Source organism: Cimex lectularius, unplaced genomic scaffold (assembly GCF_000648675.2).
Source record: "Cimex lectularius strain Harlan isolate CLEC.00 unplaced genomic scaffold, Clec_2.1 scaffold15, whole genome shotgun sequence".
NCBI lineage: Eukaryota > Metazoa > Arthropoda > Insecta > Hemiptera > Cimicidae > Cimex > Cimex lectularius.
In genome coordinates, this window is record NW_019392667.1 from 2,091,206 (window position 1) to 2,113,446 (window position 22,241).

At 32.2% G+C, this 22,241-nt stretch overlaps 2 protein-coding genes across 2 annotated transcripts; both read left to right on the forward strand.

The window, feature by feature from the left end:
- Positions 1–1,464: 1,464 nt before the first annotated feature.
- On the forward strand, positions 1,465–5,162 carry LOC106673774 (lysosomal acid phosphatase-like). Its single transcript, XM_014406018.2, has 6 exons — positions 1,465–1,636; positions 2,486–2,821; positions 2,876–3,058; positions 4,391–4,514; positions 4,571–4,779; positions 4,838–5,162. Exons 1-6 carry the CDS (start codon positions 1,529–1,531, stop codon positions 4,982–4,984), a joined length of 1,107 nt encoding a protein of 368 aa, XP_014261504.1. The 5' UTR covers positions 1,465–1,528; the 3' UTR covers positions 4,985–5,162.
- Positions 5,163–10,301: 5,139 nt separating this feature from the next.
- Positions 10,302–13,715, forward strand: LOC106673467 (lysosomal acid phosphatase-like). The gene is made up of 6 exons (XM_024225169.1): positions 10,302–10,581; positions 12,034–12,369; positions 12,426–12,608; positions 12,970–13,093; positions 13,150–13,361; positions 13,420–13,715. Exons 1-6 carry the CDS (start codon positions 10,474–10,476, stop codon positions 13,570–13,572), a joined length of 1,116 nt encoding a protein of 371 aa, XP_024080937.1. The 5' UTR covers positions 10,302–10,473; the 3' UTR covers positions 13,573–13,715.
- Positions 13,716–22,241: the final 8,526 nt, after the last annotated feature.

Consider the following 22,241-nt stretch of genomic DNA (forward strand, 5'->3'; position numbering starts at 1 on the left):
TTGGAAAATTATTACTGTTCCACTTCTTTTGGCCAATTTAAACAAATAAAAAAAAATCATGGATTTTTGGAGGAGGAAGACTGATACTTCCAAGGCAAATGAATGAAAATTGTGAATGAGTACACAATCAATGCTGTCTTAAGAAATTTTTATTTTGTTTTAAGACAATTTTCTACATGAGATAAGAAAATTTGTACTACAAAGCAAAGAATATTTCTGTACCCTTGGGACAAATCTGGATATGGTCAATTTTGGCCAAAAGAAGTTTTCCGGTTTTTAACGCCTGACAGACTGTTTAAATGATTAAATCGAGCATGAAACCATTTCTTTTTCAGCGGAACGTGCCTTTTAGACGTCTTGAAAAGTAACACTTAAATTATTCTAATTATTATTTTTTTAATTTTTATTTTTAATGGCCTTCAACCACTATCACATAAATTATGCGTGGATGTATAATGTGATAAATTAAAACAAGGTAAGATATAATTAAATAAATATATGTAAATTCACCTTAATTCTTTCCGGATCCACCCGACCAAATAAGATTCCCTCAGCAGCTAAGACTTCGTTGGCTCTTATGGCTAATGGCCCGTTTAGTTCCTCATTTGTGCATCTACCATTTGCTAGATACCAAAAAAAAAAGTTTCATGTAAAAAAAGGCTCAGCTTTGCCCATCTTCTCGCTTAGTATTTTAGAGTTACCGCTTCCTTCTTTATAACAGGACTCCAGCTTCAATGCAAATACTGTCTAGTGGGGTTATTTAAAAAAAAAAGTAAAATCTCGTGATTGAAATCATAATTTTTATTAAAACAAAAATAAATAAAGCATTAAAAAAAAGAAGGAAGGAAAATCGAAAAGGTGTGGTTGAGATGGGAAGTTGGTGTCCAAGTGGATCGAGGTCATGATAGCTCAAGTGGTAGAACAGCGGCGTATCAAGCCGAAGATCGTGGGTTCGAATCCCACTCGTGCCATTGACTTTTTTATCTCAACTAAAAACCTTAATTAATTATTTAAAAAAAATCTTTCTAACTCCATCTAACATCTCTCTATAGTTTTCTTGCCTCGATGCCCTGATGATAGAATCATTTCCTGCTTCTTCATTTTAATCTTAAGTTTGCTCATCCTGGATTTGCCATTTTTCCCGGATTTGAGAAGTTTATGAACATGAGGCTAACATAAAATTTTGAATTTTTTTTTCATATTTTTGTAAATGATGGTTCTACGGTTCTACTCGCAGATCTGTTGTTTACAATGACCCGGTTTTCAAGCATTAGACACTCATCATCAGGTTGAAGGAGTTACAAACACGTCTCTTTGTGATGTCAAGTAGTAGTCTATGTAAATTGATTCATATTTCCTAATCAGTTTTACTCATTTCTTTTAATCTGATATCTCAAAATTTATCTCAAGTGTTTAAAATTTGAAATTAGATAGGGGTTTAATTAATTTGTTGTCCATTTAAAATGAAACACTTTAAAATGACATTTAGAATGTGTTGGCAGTGACAGCCGTTCATTTTTTTTCTGAAATGAAGATTGTAACACTGTTTGTAATTGTCTGCTTGATGTCAGTCTCGTTATGCCTTTCTGTCGACCCGCTCGATGAACATTTTGGAAAAGTGGTCTTTGCCAACATAGTAAGTACATATTTACATTTATATAAATTATTTAACATTTAAGTTTTTCTTTATATGCAATGAAAAGAAGAGCTAAATTTAAAAAAAAACAAAAATGTATCTCAATATTAAAATATGTAAGAACAAGGAAGGAAGAAATTTTAGATTTTTGAAAATTCCTTTACCATTGTTTTATTGTGCTGTTGTAAAATATTTAAAATTTCTTTTTCTCTTCTGTTTTGACATTTCACTGTCTTCAGCTATGGATCAATGTTTGAACGTGAATTATTATTTTTAACTTTTGAATCTTTTAAAGAATCCACCTAGAGTGATCAGAGATAATCAAATTTTTGACGCAGACAGTAATAATTTACCGTTACCAAATTTTACACCTGAAGACTTTTTTTAAACGGTAACTTTTAGGTAAACAATTCAGTTTATATTTGAAATTAAATATAAAAACAGATAATTGTTGTTTAAACATATATAATTAAAGATAAATTTATAAATGTAACATACTAATTAAATAATTATTTAAAAAATTACGTAGAATATCAATTGTTTAATAAATTGAATGTATACTGGTACCACTAATTTTTATAAATCTGTTTTTAGTTTATTTTTGTAATGTATAAAATTATTTGTGTGCTCACAACCCCTACTCTTAAGCTCAAGTTAAATTTACTGAAAGCAGGCTGTTCATTTTACATTATTTTGTTCTACATTATCATTTTTTCTCAGAATAATGTATTCAATGTACAGCAAATGAATTCATTTTTGTTTTTTGTCTTTTTATTTTTGTTGAACATTTGTTAAAATTTTGAACATCCCTTATCATCTTGGCCTTCAATAACGTGAAAATAAATTTAGCTTTACAGACATGGGGAGAGAAATCCAACTAGAACATATTCTAATGACCCTTATAAAAATTTCTGGTCTGATGATGACTTGGCTCAGCTGACAAACGAAGGTAAACTTCATCATTATAAATTGGGCAAGTGGTTTCGCCAAAGGTACAACCACCTGTTCCCCAAAGATGGCTACAACCACAATACTGTCTACATTAGAAGCACTGACGTCGACAGAACGCTCATGAGCGCTCAGGCCAATGCTGCCGGGATGTTTCCTCTCGAACAAAAAGACCATTGGTCTGATGTCAACTGGCAGCCGATCCCAATTCACACTACACCTCAAAAGGAGGATAAAGTTGGTAATTTTTATTTAAAAAATGTGCATGTACCTAATAAATTGATATTTCAGGCACTGGCAATGAAAGCACCATGTAGTAAATTTGAAGCCTTATTTGAAAAATTCAAGAATTCAGATTACATGAAGAAGCTTAACTGGAAGTATGACTTATTTTTTCAATATTTGAGTCACAATACTGGTGATAATGTGACCTTTTTTGGTGTAAACTACATATACAACACTTTGATAATTGAGGTAAAGTAACAAATAGTTAATTTTAAAAAAAAATTACTAACTGTATACTAATTAATACTAATATTAGTAATATGTCTTAATATTAGTAATTTTTTGGAAATTTTACTGCACTCAGGGAATCCGAATGACAGAATCACTGTTAAAAAATAGATCCATTACAGTTCGTGGTACAATTGACCAATTAACTTTTTTTAATTAATTAATATTTATGAAAGGTATAGGTAATGATAAAAAAGTCAGTGTCACGAGTGGGATTTGAACCCACAACATTTGGCTAAATATACTGCTGCTCTACCACTTGAGCTTCGCGACTTCGATCCACTCGAACACTAACTTCCTATCGCAACCTCTTTTTTGACATTTTTCAAATGTCGTGTAATCTATTTGATTCTCGGCGACAAATGAAATGGCCACGGAGAGCTTTCATGAAGATATACTTCAGTTTAATTATTAAATGCATTATAGTTTGTGGTCCGATTGATCAATTAACATTTTTCGATTAATTAATATTTATGAAAGGCATTGGTTGAGATAAAAAGATCAGTGACACGAGCGGTTAGTGTCCAAGTGGATTGAAGTCGCGATAGCTCAAGTGGTAGAGTAGCGGTGTATTTAGCCTAAGGTCGTGGGTTCGAATCCTGCTCGTGGCACTGACTTTTTTATCATTACCAATACCTTTCATAAATATGAATTAATTGGTTAAAAAGTAGATTGTCATATAACATTAAAATAGAATAGAAAATATTCCCAAATGATTTTTTAAATAAATAACTAAATACCTTACTTATTTATATTTATTTGGACATTCAGGAATTTAAACCCATCACAAGCATATATTTATACATTTAAAAAAAAACAAGTAAAACATTGATATTCATATTTTAAACATTTTATTAACAAGCTTATATTATATTGTATTAAATTTGTAATATATTATTATCCATATTATATTTTAAAAGGTATGACTACTTGCATCTGTAATTTAATTTCTTTATAACTTGGCCTTGTGGCTTAGCAAATAAATTTTTCTTTTTTTAAAAATATTACTTGGAAATAATACAAAAATCCAAATAAATGTAAATAAGTTATGTATTTACTTTTTTTTAATTAAAAAAGCCACATGGAAATGTTTTCTAACATAAACCAAAAAATTTAAAGTAAACAAATTAGTTTTAAAATTACACGTTTAGAATAATAGAATAATGGTGGATTGGAAAAGTTAATTTTAAAAAATAAATTATTGTTTGTTTTAAAATTTATATTAATCATGCACATACTTTCACTGGATAGATCCAACACACAAAAAATTTATATAATTTTATTTAATTACAGAACCGAACCAACTTGGAACTGCCAAAATGGACAAAATCTGTGTTCCCGGATATTTTAAGAAAATTATCCGGGATCAGTTTTTCACTTACCACTCACACAACAGAAATGAAACGGTTGAAAGGAGGTAATTTCCTTGAATCGTTTGTGCTTCGATTAATAATCCTTCAAAATTTTTCGCAGGGCCGGTTTTGAAGGACATGCTAGAGTCGTTTCAATCAAAACTGAACGCGCAACATTTTCCGAGGAATATTACCGTGTACTCAGCACATGACACAACGATAGTGTTTTTACTCAACACACTCGGAGTTTATGATTTTATTCCACCACCCTTCGCTGCAGCCGTTTTGGTCGAATTGAGACAAAACAAAAACAATGAAAAATTTGTTACTGTAAGCATTTTTATTTTTTGTTCTTTATGGGTGTATTTAAAATTTTGTTTTCTCTTAGGTTCTCTATAAAAATTCAGAAGCAGAACCACATTTGTTGACTGTCCCCGGTTGTACAAAAGCCTGCCCATTAGATAAATTTATTTATCTTTTGAAACCTGTTATACCTACAAACTGGGATGAGGAGTGTAAGGAGTCAATTGATTAATATTTCTATAAAATATATTTTTCACAATGCTTGATTGATAAGAAGAAATTAAAAACAGGTTTACAACTCAGGTCATTGAAAGTAAAGCAAAAAAAGTTGTGATATAAGCTGTTATGATTATTCATAATTTTAATTATGCTTGTGCTTAATTGAAAATAAATTATGCAATATGACTCGAGAAATTTGTCTTCCTTATCAAATTATCAAAGCAGTCTGCTTTAAAGAAAGTTTGGAACATCAGAATGCAGTCATATTTTTTCTCTCCTTCTCACTCTTTATAAATGATCTTCCTTGTGTCCTTACAAATCCTAGACTTTGGCATTCGCTGCTGTAATGTTTTAATAAAACATCTTTTCTATTCTGACGATGAGGTCATTCTGCCTAGCTTTCCTGCTGCGTTACAGGTGAACATTGTCGCATTGGAAAATTGTTGCTCTCGATGGAACTTTTTGGCCAATTTAAACAAATCAAAAATATGGTTTTTATAGAGAAGGAAGGCTGGCATATAGGGATCACTGATACTTCCAGGGCAAAAGAATCAAAATTGTGAACGAGTATATAATCAATGCTGTTAAGAACATTTATTTCATTGTTTTAAGCCAATTTCCCCCAGGAGATCAGAAAAATTTCTACTACAAAACAAAGAATATTTCCATGCCTTTGGAGCAAATCTGGATATGTTCAATTTTGAAGTTTTCCAGTTTTTAAGGCCTGACAGACTGTTTACATGATTGTATCGAGAAGGAAACCATTTCGTTTTATACGTTATTTTTCTTATTTATTTGTAAACTTGAATAACTCATATATTGAAATATAATAAGTGAATTTCCTAATCCTAATAAATAATAGTTTAGGTGCGACAAAGATATAGGGTTTTTTTAAATCTAGTTTTATTAGTATTTATTTTATAGGTTAGAAGTGAAAAAGTGCAGTTATCTTATACACTTATAAAATTTAGAGGTTTACTTGAAAACCAGTTGAACTTATCCCAGCTTATCTGCCTAACATCAAAGATTTACATAAATAATTGGATAAGCTTAGGTGTATAATGTGATAAGTATCAAAAAATCAAAATATAATTTACAATACTAACAACTGTTAAATTCACTAATTTCGTGGTCCGCTTGACCAATTAATATATTACAATTAATTAAGGTTTTTAGTTGAGATAAAAAAGTCAATGGCACGAGCGGGATTCGAACCCACGATCTTCGGCTTGATACGCCGCTGCTCTACCACTTGAGCTATCATGACTACCATCTACTACAAAATACATGAAGATTGAAAATATATATATATATTTATAATACATCCTAATAATAAATAAATAAAAATAATATCGGCTGGCCTGCTTTCAATTCTTTGTAAAAATGTCAAATATGTTTGAAGGAAAAATAAACCCACTGTGCACTCTTTTTCAGAAACATTTAATGCCATATTTCTATAAAACTGATAATACTAATGATCTATTCTAAACATAAATAAATAAAAATTTAAAATAATAATAGGTGGCCTCAGTTCAATTCTTTGTAAAAAAAAATTGTATTATGTTTGAAGGAAAGTTCAACCCATTCTATTAAAACCAAATGCAAACACTTTAAAAAAAAAATTTAATGTTCAATTTGTTTAATACTTACAATATTTATATTCTATTCCAAAAATTAAAAAAAAAAAAAAATTGGCTGGCTTGTTTGTTGTTAAAAATTTTTACTTTGTTTGCAGCAAAGAGAAATGCACACAATTTGGGCCAAATGTGTAAACTTTTGTGAAAATATTTAATTCACTAATTTCGTGGTCCGCTTGACCAATTAATATATAATAATTAATTAAGGTTTTTAGTTGAAATAATGGCAAACAGGAGGGAAAACTCAAAATGTGGGGTTGAGATGGGAAGTTGGTGTCCTCCAAGTGGATTGAGGTCACGATAGCTCAAGTGGTAGAGCAGCAGCGTATCAAGCCGAAGATGGGTTCGAATCCCGCTCGTGCCATTGACTTTTTTATCTCAACTAAAAATCTTAATTAATTGTACTAACAACTGTATTTAATTCAATGCCTGAAATGATATGCATGAAAAAAAGTTATTATAAAAATTGAATTTGCACCAAAATTCTAAACTTGAAATCCTGAAAAGTTCAGTGTTTTTATTTATCCAGTTTTGCTCCAGCGGTGCAGATTTTTTGTCCAAATTTTCCATCAATTATGCAATTATTTTCTTGTAGATTGTGCCAAAAAATAAACTAGAGATTTTGAAATGTTGAAAAGTCTACCAAACTGATTTTTCATGATCATTTTTTTCAAAATTATTTTCATACTTATATCAAAATTCCATTAGTGGAGGCATCGGTGGCTGCAGGTTTGACATGGTGCTCATAAGGATTGACCACTTATGTAAAAGTTTTTTTTGCACACCTCAGTCACTAACACTTTCATATTTTGTCTCCTATTTTCATAACTTATTAACGTTGTTCAGTCTCAGCGTTAATTCAGGTTGTCAAATTATAATTAAAAGAACAAGAAAACACAAAAAAAAAGCATCAGAGAACCAACATTCCTCAGGCAGGATTAAACCTGAATTTATGCTAATAAATTATTTTCCCTCTTTAGACAACACATTCTCACCCCAAAGTACTTGATATTCTCAGAATGGGATAATCCCCTCATTCACACTAATAATTTACAATCAATCAACACATAACATGAAACATAGCCTAAAACCACATACTGTATGCACTTAAAACCTATGATGTAACGCCATGCATATGACAGCATGAACTCTGTAGTTTATCTTACAGGCCTCTAGTTTTCTGCATTGTAAAGCTCAATGCTCAAAATTTCAGTACATAATTGGCACCGACGCAGTCTCTTTCACACCAGCAAGTGTCCATGATTAAGCCTAGTATGGAGGGGCCGCAGTAGCTGAGTGGTTAAGGCGTCAGACTCTCGGCTTGTAGATCCCGCGGTCGTGGCTTCGATTCCCACCATCGCCTCTGGACTTTTTCTAACGCTTAAGGGGTGACTGATGGCCGCAATTGAAAGAAATTGACACGGCACTCAGCAATGGAAGGAGCAGGATCGGTTCTCAGTGACCCTCCTATTATCCAGCTTTCTCTCCGACAGAAAACAAATAGTCGAAATAAAATCATTTAAATCATGCCCCTTTGCGGCTTCCTCGGGAGTCCCGCAAGGGTCTCATCTTGGACCAGTTTTGTTTCTCTTATTTATTAATGATATCCATCTTGCTCTCCCTTCTGCTCAATTTTTATTATTTGCTGATGATCTGAAAATCTATTCCATAATCACTTCTCCTTCTGATTGCTTACAATTACAAAATTCTATCAATAATGTGCTAACCTGGTGCACATTATAACAAACTTGCTCTTAATGTTTCCAAATGCTACACAATTACATTCTCTCATAAGAAACAACATTTTATTTATCTCTATACTCTCCATGATGCTCTTTTAACGTGAGTTGAGGTCGTAAAGGATCTTGGTGTACTTTTTGATCAAAAGCTCAAGTTTAAAGAACATATTTCTTCAAAATACTCTAAGTTTTGTCTATCTTTGTAAAGCTTTTGTACAACCCATACTAGAATATGCTACACCTATTTGGAACCCATTCTATCTAAATTATCAAAAAATTCTTCAATCTGTACAAAACAAATTTTTAAAAAAACTTCCTACAAACTCAATCTTCATCCGAATTCTGCCTACCCTGGAATCCGCTCTGAATTTAAACTTTTCGAACTGGCACTAAGAAGGGATTACTTTGATATTGTTTTTGTATTTAAATTATTAAACAATCTCATTGATAGTCCTTATCTCCTCTCTCAACTACAGCTACATGTCCCTTCGTACTCTCTTAAAACCTATAAATTATTTTATATTGAATTCCAAAGCTCTAACTACATGCTCTCTTCTCCTCTACACAGAATGATGATCAAGAGTAACAACATCTGCAATAGCATTGACTTCTTCAATAGTTCTGTGCAATCTGTGAAAAACCTTATCCTACAACCTTAGTTGAATGCTTTTATATTTCATACTGTACAAAATTATTACAATTTATTTCATTTACTGGTTCAACTAATTCTCGCACTCTAGTCTTATTATATATTTACAAAGAGCATTATTTTCATTAAATATGTACCTAATTATTGTAGTTTCAATTGTCTTTCAGCTTTATTTTGTTTCCTCTGCCTTATTTGGTTAGTAATTATGTCTTTCATTTTTGTTGTTCAGTTTTTACTCTTTAATTGTATTTTTATATTTATCATTTATATTATTACCATGTATATACGTCCTTATTCTTTTTATATATATTATTTGTATTTTTACATATATTATTTATATTTTTTGTTATTGTAAAATATCTTTTTTTTTATAGTGGATTTCGATCTGTAAATAAATAAATAAAATATCCTGAATTTGGTCCCAACCCCCTTCAAAAATGGGTTTCTTCGATGGAAGAACACTGGCACACCGAGGGCTCAAATTCATACTTGTGTGCAAGCCCCCAAAAATGGAGCCAGGGATAAAGTACATAAGCTGTACAGCTGCAGTGCTCAGGGAGGAACTCCTCCAGTTCCTGGTATCCATTGGGAGAAAAAAAAGAAAAAAGTCTAGTGTGACCTATGTATAGGTATACCCATGTATAACCCATACATGGACCAATGCTAGTCTTCATTTGCCATGATTTGGCAGAAGTCTGTTGCCAGTATTTTTCCCATTTTCTTTTACATTATTCATCATTAATCTTACCTCTTCTGCTGGGCGGTTAGAATGAGCTTCCATGCACTGATGTGGCCTCTTTGTCTGCTTAAGAACTTTTTATTCCTGGCTATCCCTAAAATTCAGGAATTCGGATCAGCATGACCTTCTTTCCATCGGCATAAGTGTTTTGTAACTGTAAATTTTATTTATTAGTGGATTCATGGAGGCTTTTCTCTTGAGTTGTGAAACCACACTGAGTTTTTTTTAAAAAATGAATTGAGGTTTTTCCTGTTTTTAATGAATTCGCTCAATGTGTGGGATATTGGTTCAGTTCTGCACTGCTTGTTATGGGAGGACAGGACATCCCTTTGACCTGACCTTTTAATGGTGACATAATTTAGATAGATTTATAAGAGGAATTTTAGTTTGGCATTGAAAGAATATCAGACTATTGTGTCTACAAGATAACTATTTAAGAACACTCTAGATATTCAGAATATTTTTTTTGTTACGCAATCCATGTAAATCATTAATTTTGTTGATAACAAATATGAAAAAAAATCTCTTTAAGATGTCAAACAGTAGATTATGTAGATTGATTCATATTTTCTAATCAGTTTTACTCATTTCTTTTAATCTGAAGTTTCAAAATATCTTAAGTGTATAAAATTTGAAATGAAATAAGGGTTTAATTAATTTGTAGTACACTTAAATTTAAGTACTTCGAAGGACCTTTAGTGTCTATTGGCTGTGACAGCAGTTCATTTTTATTCTAAAATGAAGACTGTAACACTGTTCGTAATTGTCTGCTCGATATCAGTCTCATTATGCCTTTCTGTCGACCCGCTTGATGAACATTTTGGAAAAGTGGTCTTTGCCAACATTGTAAGTACATATTTACGTTTATATAAATTTTTTGACATTTATGTTTTTCTTTATGTGCAATGAAAATAAAAGCTAAATTAAAAAAAATGTATCCCAATATTAAAATATGTAAGAACGAGGAAGAAAGAAATTTTAATTTTTGAAAATTCCTTTACCATTGTTTTCTTGTACTGTTGTAAAATATTTAAAATTTCTTTTTCTCTTCTTTTTTGACATTTCGCTTCAGCCATGGATCAAATTTTGAACGTGAATTATTATTTTTAACTTTTGAAATTGTGAAGCTTTTAAATTAGCCTTTAATTGAATATTTAATAGGAATTTTCCTCTTGACGTCTCTGATGTAATAACCAAAATTGATTGATATACCAAAACAGTAACGACAGGAAAACCAGGATGATCAGAAATGACTAAAGTACAAAAAATAAAAATGAAGTAAATTAATTCCTGTCATATGTGGCGAGGCTTAATGCCCAACTACCCTTTGGATCTTGAAGACAAGTGGTCAAACCGCTTTATAATATCTTTTATTTTCACCAATTAAAATTCTGTGATCTGTGCTGGTATTCAAACCAAAGAACCATTGCGTGGCAAATACCCTAACTATTTGGACACTAAAATACAAAATTTTTGATCTGCATTGTTCTATACGGTAGTCTGCACATCACAGTTGGGCCAATTCTTTTCATCTCGGTTTGCCTATTTTTACTGGTCAAATGATCGAACATTTTCCTGTAGAACTACACAAGAAATCGCAGTCTGCACATTGTTGAACATTTGTTCAAAGTTTGAAAATTATTAATAATCCTCGAATGTGTAGTTTATCACTGAAAACAGTAAAAATGTGGAACATGCCTAACCAAAAATATACATAAAGAATCCAGCCAGAGTGATCAGGGAGGATACAATTTTTTAACACGTAATCTTTATTTAAGGTTTGTGCTAAACAAAATTTACAACTCAATACTTTTTAATTGTAAATTTTGAAATTAAAAATATAAACAGAGAATTGTTGAATATTTGTTAAAATTTTGAACAACCCTTATTATTTTGGTCTTACTGCAACATAGGGATGGCTGCCAATGAAGTTGGTGAAAGGTGAAAATGTGTTCATGATGAATCCACAATCTGGATCAAACTCTAAATAAAAATTCACTAATTTCGTGGTCCGCTTGACCAATTAATATATTACAATTAATTAAGGTTTTTAGTTGAGATAAAAAGAGGAGGAAAATTCAAAAGGTACGGTTGAGATGGGAAGTTGGTGTCCGAGTGGATCGAGGTCACGATAGCTCAAGTGGTAGAGCAGCGGCGTATCAAGTGGGTTCGAATCCCGCTCGTGCCATTGACTTTTTTATCTCAACTAAAAACCTTAATTAATTCTAAAAAAAAAAAAAAAAAAAAAAAAAAAAAAAAAAAAAAAAAAAAAAAAAAAAAACCACCATTTATTCTTAGCTTTTTAGACATGGGGAGAGAAATCCAATTAAAACATATCCTAATGACCCGTATAAAAATTTCTGGTCTGATAATGACTTGGCTCAGCTGACAAACGATGGTAAACTCCATCATTATAAATTGGGCAAGTGGTTTCGCCAAAGGTACAACCACCTGTTCCCCAAAGATGGCTACAACCACAATACTGTCTACATTAGAAGCACTGACGTCGACAGAACGCTCATGAGCGCTCAGGCCAATGCTGCCGGGATGTTTCCTCTTGAACGAAAAGACCATTGGTCTGATGTCAACTGGCAGCCGATCCCAATTCACACTACTCCTCAAAAGGAGGATAAAGTTGGTAATTTTTATTTAAAAAAAATGTACATGTACCTAATAAATTGATATTTCAGGTACTGGCAATGAAAGCACCATGTAGCAAATTTAATGCTTTGATTAATAAATTTAAGAATTCAGAGTATATAAAGGAGCTTAACAGGAAATACGACTTCTTTTTGCAATATTTGCGTCACAATACTGGTGATAATGTGACCCTTTATACTATAGAATATGTTTACAGCACTTTGATTGTTGAGGTAAAGTATCAAATAGTTAACTAATAAAAAAAAAATATTACCAGCTGTATTCAACAGGAGGTTAAATTTGAGCAGGAAATGGAATTTAGCTCAAATTGAAAAGCAAAAAAATTTTTTTTTAAATTTTAATTAATTTATGATAAAAATAACCTTTAATTTGGAATCACAGTTAAAAAATAAATAAAGACATATAATATTAAAATGGAATAATGATGGATTATCATTGGAAAAGTTAATTTTTACAAATAAAATATTGTTTGTTTTAAAATTTGTATTAATTGTGCATATATTGTACTTTCACTGGATTTTCATGTGATAGTTTCAACGCACAAAAAATTTATATAATTTTATTAAATTACAGAACCGAACCAACTTGGAACTGCCAAAATGGACAAAATCTGTCTTCCCGGATATTTTAGAAAAATTCACTGGGCTCAGTTTTGCGTTTACCACTCACACGACAGAAATGAAACGGTTGAAAGGAGGTAATTTCCCCGGATTATTTGTGCTTTGATTAATAATCCTTTAAAATTTTTTGCAGGACCGCTTTTGAAAGATATGCTAGAGTCGTTTCAATCAAAACTGAACGCGCAACAACATTTTCCGAGAAATATTACCGTGTACTCAGCACATGACACAACGGTAGCTTTTCTACTCAACACACTCGGGGTTTATGATTTTGTTCCACCACCCTTCGCTGCAGCCGTTTTGGTCGAATTGAGACAAAACAAAAACAATGAAAAATTTGTTACTGTAAGCATTTTTATTTTTTGTTCTTTATGGGTGTATTTAAAATTTTGTTTTCTCTTAGGTTCTATATAAAAATTCAACTGTTGAAGCAGAACCACATTTGTTGACTGTCCCCGGTTGTACAAAAGCCTGCCCATTAGATAAATTTATTTATCTTTTGAAACCTGTTATACCTACCAACTGGGATGAGGAGTGTAAGGAGTCAATTGATTAATATTTCTACAAAATATATTTTTTGCAATGTTTTGATAAGAAGAAATTAAAAGCAGACGATTACAGCTAGGGTCACTGAAAGAAAAGCTAAAAAACGCAAAACAAATAAAATATATAACAATATACAAACTTATTCAGTTATGTTTGTAATTAATTGGAAATAAATTTTACAATATGACTTGAGAAATTTTCTTTCCTCATCCAATTATCCAAACAGTCTGCTTTAAGAGTTTGGAACATCAGAATGCAGTAATATTTTTACCACTTATTACTGAGCTTTCTTGAACAGGTTTCATTAAAAGACATTCAAAAATAACTAATCTAGCGATTTATATAGATTTCATGGTTAAGCCTTTGGAATTTGGGCATAAATGAGTTGATAATATTTACATGGACATGTCCAAAGGCTTTGACAGGATGAACCGTTCACTACTCCTTATTGAGCTAAACGCTGCGGGAGATGATTGGCCATTTCTCTCTTGGATAAAATCTTTCCCCAAGGTTACTTGGACCTATATATTTTCTGATTTTTATCAACGATATAGAAGCATTAAAAAAAAGAAGGAAGGAAAATCGAAAAGGTGTGGTTGAGATGGGAAGTTGGTGTCCGAGTGGATCGAGGTCACAATAGCTCAAGTGGTAGAGCAGCGGCGTATCAAGCCGAAGATCGTGGGTTCGAATCCCGCTCGTGCCATTGACTTTTTTATTTCAACTGAAAACCTTAAATAATTGTAAGATATTAATTGGTCAAGTGGACCATGAAACTAGTAAATTTAAGAAATTATTCATAGACTTGAAGATTTATAATGAAATCAGTTTCAATTATGACTCCAGTATTCTCCAAGAGAATTATATTTATTCCAACAATGGTGCAAACTGAATTTGCTATTTGTCAACACAGAAAAATATAAAAAAATCTGTCATTGTCTGAGGGATGCTCTGCCATAAGCTGGATGGATGCATCATAGATTCCATAGTTGATCTATGAGTTACATTCAATTCAAAAAGCGATTTCCAGGACCATGTTAATCACACATGCTTTAAAAAGTCATCTATCAGGCAGTTGACTTCACGAATATAAAGATTTTGTACGAATTTTTTGTAAGATCACACCTGGAATATAATAATTTTTATGGTATCTGAGTGGTGTGGAGAATGGTGATTGGCAAAATAGACTTCCCTATGAGGAAAGACGACGCTTTTTTGGCTGCAGTCACCGTACACAGATAAGTCCTCTACCCCAACCTGCAGATGGAAAATTTTGAAGACCACATCCTCTCCTGAATTATTATCAATGATACAACTAAATGTGCCACAATGTAACCTAAAGGACACTGGCTGGCACATTTGGCTCACCTGAATTTTCATGTGGACTACATTTCCTTCGTTGACTGACATTTTTTCTATTTTCTGGACATTTTAAGTTCTAAAATTTTAGAACTCCAGAAAATGAAATATATACAAATATATGTGGTTTTTGTTTGGTGTGCATGCAATTCATAAACAAGATCAGTAAAAAGAGGACTAAAAATTTTTTTTACATTGCTTTGTATTTTTTTTATTCAATATTTTTTCCATGAAACATGAACAATAACATTTCATGTGATAATTCCAATATTCTATAACATTTTATTTAAATTAAAAATATACCTTATTTCCTGTGGCATTGCAAAATATATCAAGAACTTTGTGAAGATATTTTGGTAATGATAAATTCACACTTACACAATAATTATTATTATTAATCGTTATTATTAATATTATATATTACACAAGTTGAAATTACACTTAGATGAACATTGTTTTTTTTTTTTGCTTAATTCTTAAATGGTATTTAAGCCTCAAATTCCTCACAAGGTAACTTAAGGCAACATTACAGGGTTAAAAAAAAAATACCAGGTAAATTCTTTATGGAGATTAGTTGGAGATCACAATAGAAGTCTTAAATTAGTTACCGGAGGTTTTTACAAAATTGAAGTATGCAAGACCTTCTTCATGAGTTATGATTTTTAAGCATAAGTATTGGAAAATTTCCCAAGATTACTCGAAATGAGTTTTGACAAATTGCATCAAACACAGCTTTAAAAAAAAAAAAAAAGAAAAAAACGCCGTAAAACCAAATGTGAAATGTAAAAGAACAATTTTGAAGCTTTGTCACCCGTGTGTCAATTTTCAAATTAAAACGGCATTGAGTAGCTAAGGCACGTAATAATGCAATATTCAATTTAAGACTATACACAAGGAGCGGAAATAAATTTAAACGATAATATTGGGGCAATAAAACTGCCACAGGTACATTTGAGTAGGCCAGCATGACTATAAACATATTCAAGTTAAATTTAGGTCTTGGGTATTATTTTATTATTACATCTATTTTTCCAATAACAAACTTTTCATCACATTTATTCTTGACACACAATACAATATAATTATACTGATACTTTTTGGACATTGGATTATTTTATTAATTCATCTTGGTACCTAAACATACCAAAATTTGCCATGATGAAAAACACGACAAACCGGAGATAAATTCATTTTTATTTATTCGTGTAATACCATGTAAATTGTTCTTAAACACATCAACATTGACTGACAACATATGACTTAACAGCTAAATATATTTATTATCTTGTGTTTTTTCATTAGAATGTTTTGCCTTTAATGACAAATTGAGGCTGACTCACAAATTACACCTTATTTATTCAGTGATATTAATAATATTTATAAGAAGCATCTTAAAATTAGGAGCCAACAATATTCTGCACATACATCATTTAAGTGATAAACTGAATGCTATTTCACCAACACTCCTTTTCATAAATGCCTGTTTTTTTATTTTTTTTGTCAAACTTTTAATAAATTTCATTATTCTTTGTTTCAAATAAACTCTACAGTTATTTTTTTCGTTAAATTTATATTTAATCGTTTTGAAGTGGCTTTCTATATTTTTATGGTGTCAGAGACTCTAGAAATTGAGGTTGCTACAATCTAAAACCCTAGGTTTTTTTTTTTAATACCTTACATTCTAGTCTGACCAGCCTACTGGCTAATTTCCAGTCAGTAGTCTTTCTAATTAAACAGCATTAGTGGAATAATATTTTTAAGTTGGTAGTTAAACTTTTTTTTTTCAGCCACAATGTACAAGCCTAAACCATTAATCGACCACCTAAGGTTAGCTCATTTACCAATTTATTATTAATTTTCATCTGTAACTTAGACTCTAAGTGTCTTTGATTTCTATTTGAAAATAAATGCTTTGTTTATCTTTGTTAAACAAATTACAAGAAAAGAAAAAAAATTGGAAACTTTGCCTTTAAGACACTATTATAATAAAGCAAAACCAAACAAAATTATTAAAATTTGTCTTTTTTTAAAAATTAACTTTAAAGGAAAACGAAAAATCGATTTAAAAATTATACAATCAAACTTGTGCATTAATACTTCTTGGCACGTTATAAAACCTTATTCATTGAGCTGTAAACATAAATGTGTCTTAGGCAAACATAAAATGACTTAAAATTTTTTAAAATTTAACTGAGGTAACTTATATTTAAAGAAATTAAACTAAAGAAATAACAATTAAAAAAGTGAAGAAAAAAAAATGAGAACGAAAGTTTCAAGAACACACACCCGAGCACACTTTTCAATGACTTGTTCCCGAACACACAAGTATAACAATGATAATTATTATAAAAGCTGCGTGCATGAACAATAACATTAGCACAAAAATAAATATTAACAACCACAACATGCATGAAGGCCCACTCTATTCAACAATTACAACAATCCCAGGCTTGTCTCTCATTTTCATACCTTATTATAAAATTTTTATTTATAGGCACATGATATTAAATTATTTCAAGAAATTTTTTTAATTTTTATTTAACTGTCGAAAAATTGCAACGAATAAACAACTGCGATAAAACGTAAAATAGGTAATTTTCTTGCTATAAATGAAACAAACTTGCAATACACTGAAGTGCTCAAACTCCATAAAATAAACGAACAGCAGAAAACAGAAATTTATGTGGAGTGCATAAATTTTGCAAAATGAACTTAATTGGCACCGTTGCTCAGTCTTAATAATTCCAACACTCGTTCCATGAATTAAGAAACATTTCGAAATATTTATAGACAATTTGATTTAATTTGTGGTAAAAATTGTTAATACCATTAATAATTACGCTTATATATATATACAACACACACAAAATAAGATATGTGAATGTCAATATAAAATATACAAACATTAACGGAAGTAGTGAAACAAGAGGGACTCCATGCATGGATGAGGAGTTGGAAATTTGGTGGGTGAAAAGGTCGTTCATTGGATAATGCAACACACACCGCAGGGAAAGGGTCCTGAGCTACCGATGTGGACTGCAGTCTTCATTAAACACGGTGATTTGTCAAGAGGTACTTCTGCGGCAAGTCTGTAGTACTTGTTTACGGAAGTTTTGGGATCGCACATGGCGGTTACTCGGTTTTCGTTCCAAATCCCACCACTTGACACAAAGCCTCCAACATCTTCGGCAACCCTTGTCCTTGTGCCACTAGGAGATGGCGCAAGGAAAGGGTTGCCTTTCCCGTTTTTTTGACCGGTCAGTTCCTCCCCTTCTTCGATCTCTTCGTCTTCGTATGCCGAGTCGTCCGGGCTTGAAAGCGCCGAAGTCCCGTTATTCTGAAGCCACTTTGTCACAGCGTCCGTGATCGGCCTTTCCGGCGAAGTTTCTTTCTGTATAATATTCGTATTAGACAAATTGTGTGTGACATCTTCCACTTCGCTTATCGATGTCATTTCTAAAGGAATTACATTGTCGGTTTTAGCGAGACCTGTGTTTTCTACAAAGGAATCTTTTTTGACAATCAAGTTTTCTATGATCGCATCGATTTTGGTGTTCAAGTTATCAATAGCGTCATCATTTTTAATGAGTCCTTCCTTGGTCTCATCTGTGGCATTGCACTCTTCAGATATCCTCATCGCTTCCAATTCGTTGCAGACAGATTTCAAGGAAGGATTTTCTGATTCTTCCTCAGGACAAATGTCTTTAAACACTTCGGAAAAGTGTTCTGTGGAAATTTCGTCTCTCTCTTTGACAGGACTACTTTCGACAGTTTCAAAATTGACTTTCGTCTCTTCCGGTTCTTCGGAGGGTTGGCGGCTGTCCAGGCCGGACGATTCTGCAGGGGATATCAGTTCTTCAAAGTGACTCTCAATATGTACAGTATCACAAACAGGAGTCGGTTCGTCTTTCGCATCGTCCGTCGGTTTATCGTCGTCGGTTTGAAAAGGCGCTTGGGTCGGTTCTTGTCCGTCTTTCGAATCTGTAGCATTGGTGTCCAAATGTGTCTCGTAGGGTATCAGCGTCTGGATGATGACATGAGGGTCGGCGACAGGAAGAGCGGTGAAATGGTCTGGCGTCATGGGAGGGTCGCTCGTCGGTTGAGGAGAATTTGAGCCGCTGTTTGCAAGGAGATCGGTCGTCACACCGGAATCTGAAGTCGTCTTCGACGAACTCGAACCCGGCGCTGTGTCGCTACTCGCACCTGACTGGCTACCTCCTCCTGCTTCGCAGCTCAAAACCTCCTCATAACTGGACTCAGAACCCTCGTCCGCCATCTGAAAAACAATGAAAAACACAAACATAAATAGTAACAGTAATTCCATAAAAAAGTTTAGTTAAAAAGGAAGAATAACAAGACAAATAAGAAATGACTTGAAAAAAGATCTATTAAATCTATTAAAAAGAACTAGAAATCTACATCTCACTTAAAAATAAAAATAAAGTAAAAGCCAAGTGAAATCACGGATTTTCTGATAACCACTAATATCAAACTTCTGATCATTTTAAAGTCAAATTCGCTTATCATTCTTGAAAACACAGTGGATAAACAAATTGATTATATTTCAGATGTTTAGAAATTATTCGGTTCAACGCAAATGCTCAAAGAAATAAAGTGTACAATATATANTATATATATATAAATCTACCTGAATAATTAAAAAACTAGTGAGATTGGGAGGCTAAATTATCATATAAACTGGAATGGTAAAACGACACTAATTAGTTTTTGTTGAAATAAAAGAATTGTTTTTGACTAAATTAAAAAAAAAAAGAACATTCAGGTAAGTACCGTGTGTTCTATTTAACATTGAATTTTCTTTAAATATATAAATACTGCAAATCCAAATAAACAAAGACAGTAGTCAGTAACTTGTTTTCTTTAGTTTTTGTCCAGTGCTAATTCCAAGTTTAATAAACATCCATTAGATTTCGTGGTCCGATTGACAAATAACCTCTTTCAAATAATTAATCTTTATGTAAGGCATTGGTTGAGGTAAAAAAGTCAATGACACGAGCGGGATTCGAACCCACGATAGCTCAAGTTGTAGAGCAGCGGCGTGTTTAGCCGAAGGTCGTGGGTTCGAATCCCGCTCGTGACACTGACTTTTTTTTATCTCAACCAATACCTTACATAAAGATGAATTAATTTAATAAATATGTTAACTTTGTCGAGACGATTGCTAGGCTGAAGGGTTATACTAAACCCTTCAAGCACGTAAGAATTTCCGGCTAGGTAGACTTAATCGCCCTAGAAATTGTTCCTTTCCATTTTTGCAACTGACTTGCTCTTTGATCAAGACATAAGTAAACAGGTAGTCAACAATTGTAATGTTTTTATATGTTTATATATACAATTTAAACAGGATTCGATATTATAGAATAAAATAGAAAAAAAAAGAAAATAAAAATGGCGGGGATATATTTATCAGGAAAACTACGGGTCAACTAACATGCCATGGGGACACTAACGCCTACATGAATAAATTATACATACATATATAAGAATGATATATCTGACTGAAAAATAAATTAATGTATTTTATCAGTAATCCGTTTTATGCTGTGGTGTGTGAGTGTGTGTGTGTGAAAAATTAGAATTAGTGGTTGAAGAAAGAACGAACGATAGAGAGAAAAGAAAAAAGTGTGTTAAAATAAAACAGAAAACTTTGAAATATAGGAGGGGGGAGAGAGAGAGAAGGAAAGAAAAAGATAGGAACAAGAACAAAAAAGTGAAAATTAGACCAGAGATAGTGTGCGATTGTTAAGAAGACCGAGAGACAAAAAAGTGTACTGGAAGAAAAGTGAGATAGGAATGAAGAAATTATTAAGTAGTAGTAATTAGTAATTGCGTGTGTTAATATGATATGTAGTAGTAATAAATAATAAGTGAGATCGAGAGGGAATGTGTGTGTGTGAGAGAGAGAGGGAGAGAGNAGAGAGAGAGAGAGAGAGAGAGAGAGAGAGAGAGAGAGAGAGAGAGAGCGAGCGAGAGCGAAAGAGACTGAATAAGAGGGATATCAAGAAAAAAGTGATGATTCGGAAAGTATAAAAGGTGAAAAGAGTTTTAATTTTCTTAAAATATATACGTACAGCAAATCCAAATATACAAGAAAGTTATTTGTTTTACAATTAATTAAGGTTTTTAGTTGAGATAAAAAAGTCAATGACTCGAGCGGGATTCGAATCCACGATCTTCGGCTTGATACGCCGCTGCTCTACCACTTGAGCTATCGTGACCTCGATCCACTCGAACACTAACTTTCATCTCAACCCCACATTTTGAATTTTCCCTCTTTTTACCATTTTTTGTTATAGTGTTACCCGTAGAAAATTAAGGTTGTTTTGTATTTTAGTCTCCTTCGGAATGCGTTTTTTTGTATTTTCATCAATAAGTCTACCAGGGAAGAAAGAAGTGTAGTTTTTGAAAATTTTAAGTTTTTTTTGTTACTTTAACTTCAACGAGTTGACTAAGAAAAAGTAAAAGACATGTTTCCTTTGTTACTTTTTCAATAATGATTCGACGAGAGAAAAAAAGAAGAATAATTTTTCTCAAAATATTATATTTTCCTTGTTACTTTTTCATCAGTGAATTGCCCAGAGAAGAAAGAAGAGCTGATTTTTTAAACATATAATTTCTTGAGGAAACGAAAGTGTCATTTTGTGGCTCATTTCACCGCATTTAGTATTAAATAAAATTACAATTAATTAAGGTTTTTAGTTGAGATAAAAAAGTCAATGGCACGAGCGGGATTCGAACCCACGATCTTCGGCTAGATACACCGCTGCTCTACCACTTGAGCTATCGTGACCTCGATCCACTCGGACACCAACTTCCCATTTCAACCCCACCTTTTGAATTTTCCCTCCTTTTTGCCATTTTTGAAATGTCGTGTAATCTATTTAATTCTCGGCGACAAATGAAATGACCACGGAGAGCTTTAATGAAGTATACTGTGTATACGCTGGTAGAGGAGCGGCGTATCTAGCCGAAGATCGTGGGTTCGAATCCCGCTCGTGCCATTGACTTTTTTATCTCAACTAAAAATCTTAATTAATTGTAATATATTAAATTGGTCAAGCGGACCACGAAATTAGTGAAGTTATTTGTTTTCTTTATTTTTGTCCAGTAGTCTCAAAGTTTAATAAACATACTAATTTTTTTTCTGGTTTTACAATAAACAATCACTTTACAACAATAAAATTATTTGATAACCCCATAATTAAAACAATAGTATAAGGTGATTGTTGTTAATTTGTCGAGCCGATTTTCTAGGCTGAAGAGTTATACTAAACGTCAAGCACGTAAGAATTTCCGGCTAGG

Excerpts from the sequence above, each read along its gene's own strand:
- LOC106673774 (XM_014406018.2), top strand. The coding sequence starts at position 1,529 with ATGAAGATTGTAACACTGTTTGTAATTGTCTGCTTGATGTCAGTCTCG. Across the intron at positions 3,059-4,390 it reads ACAACACTTTGATAATTGAG|AACCGAACCAACTTGGAACT; the intron begins GTAAAGTAACAA and ends ATTTAATTACAG. Across the intron at positions 4,780-4,837 it reads ACAATGAAAAATTTGTTACT|GTTCTCTATAAAAATTCAGA; the intron begins GTAAGCATTTTT and ends GTTTTCTCTTAG.
- LOC106673467 (XM_024225169.1), top strand. The coding sequence starts at position 10,474 with ATGAAGACTGTAACACTGTTCGTAATTGTCTGCTCGATATCAGTCTCA. Across the intron at positions 12,609-12,969 it reads ACAGCACTTTGATTGTTGAG|AACCGAACCAACTTGGAACT; the intron begins GTAAAGTATCAA and ends ATTAAATTACAG. Across the intron at positions 13,094-13,149 it reads AATGAAACGGTTGAAAGGAG|GACCGCTTTTGAAAGATATG; the intron begins GTAATTTCCCCG and ends AATTTTTTGCAG.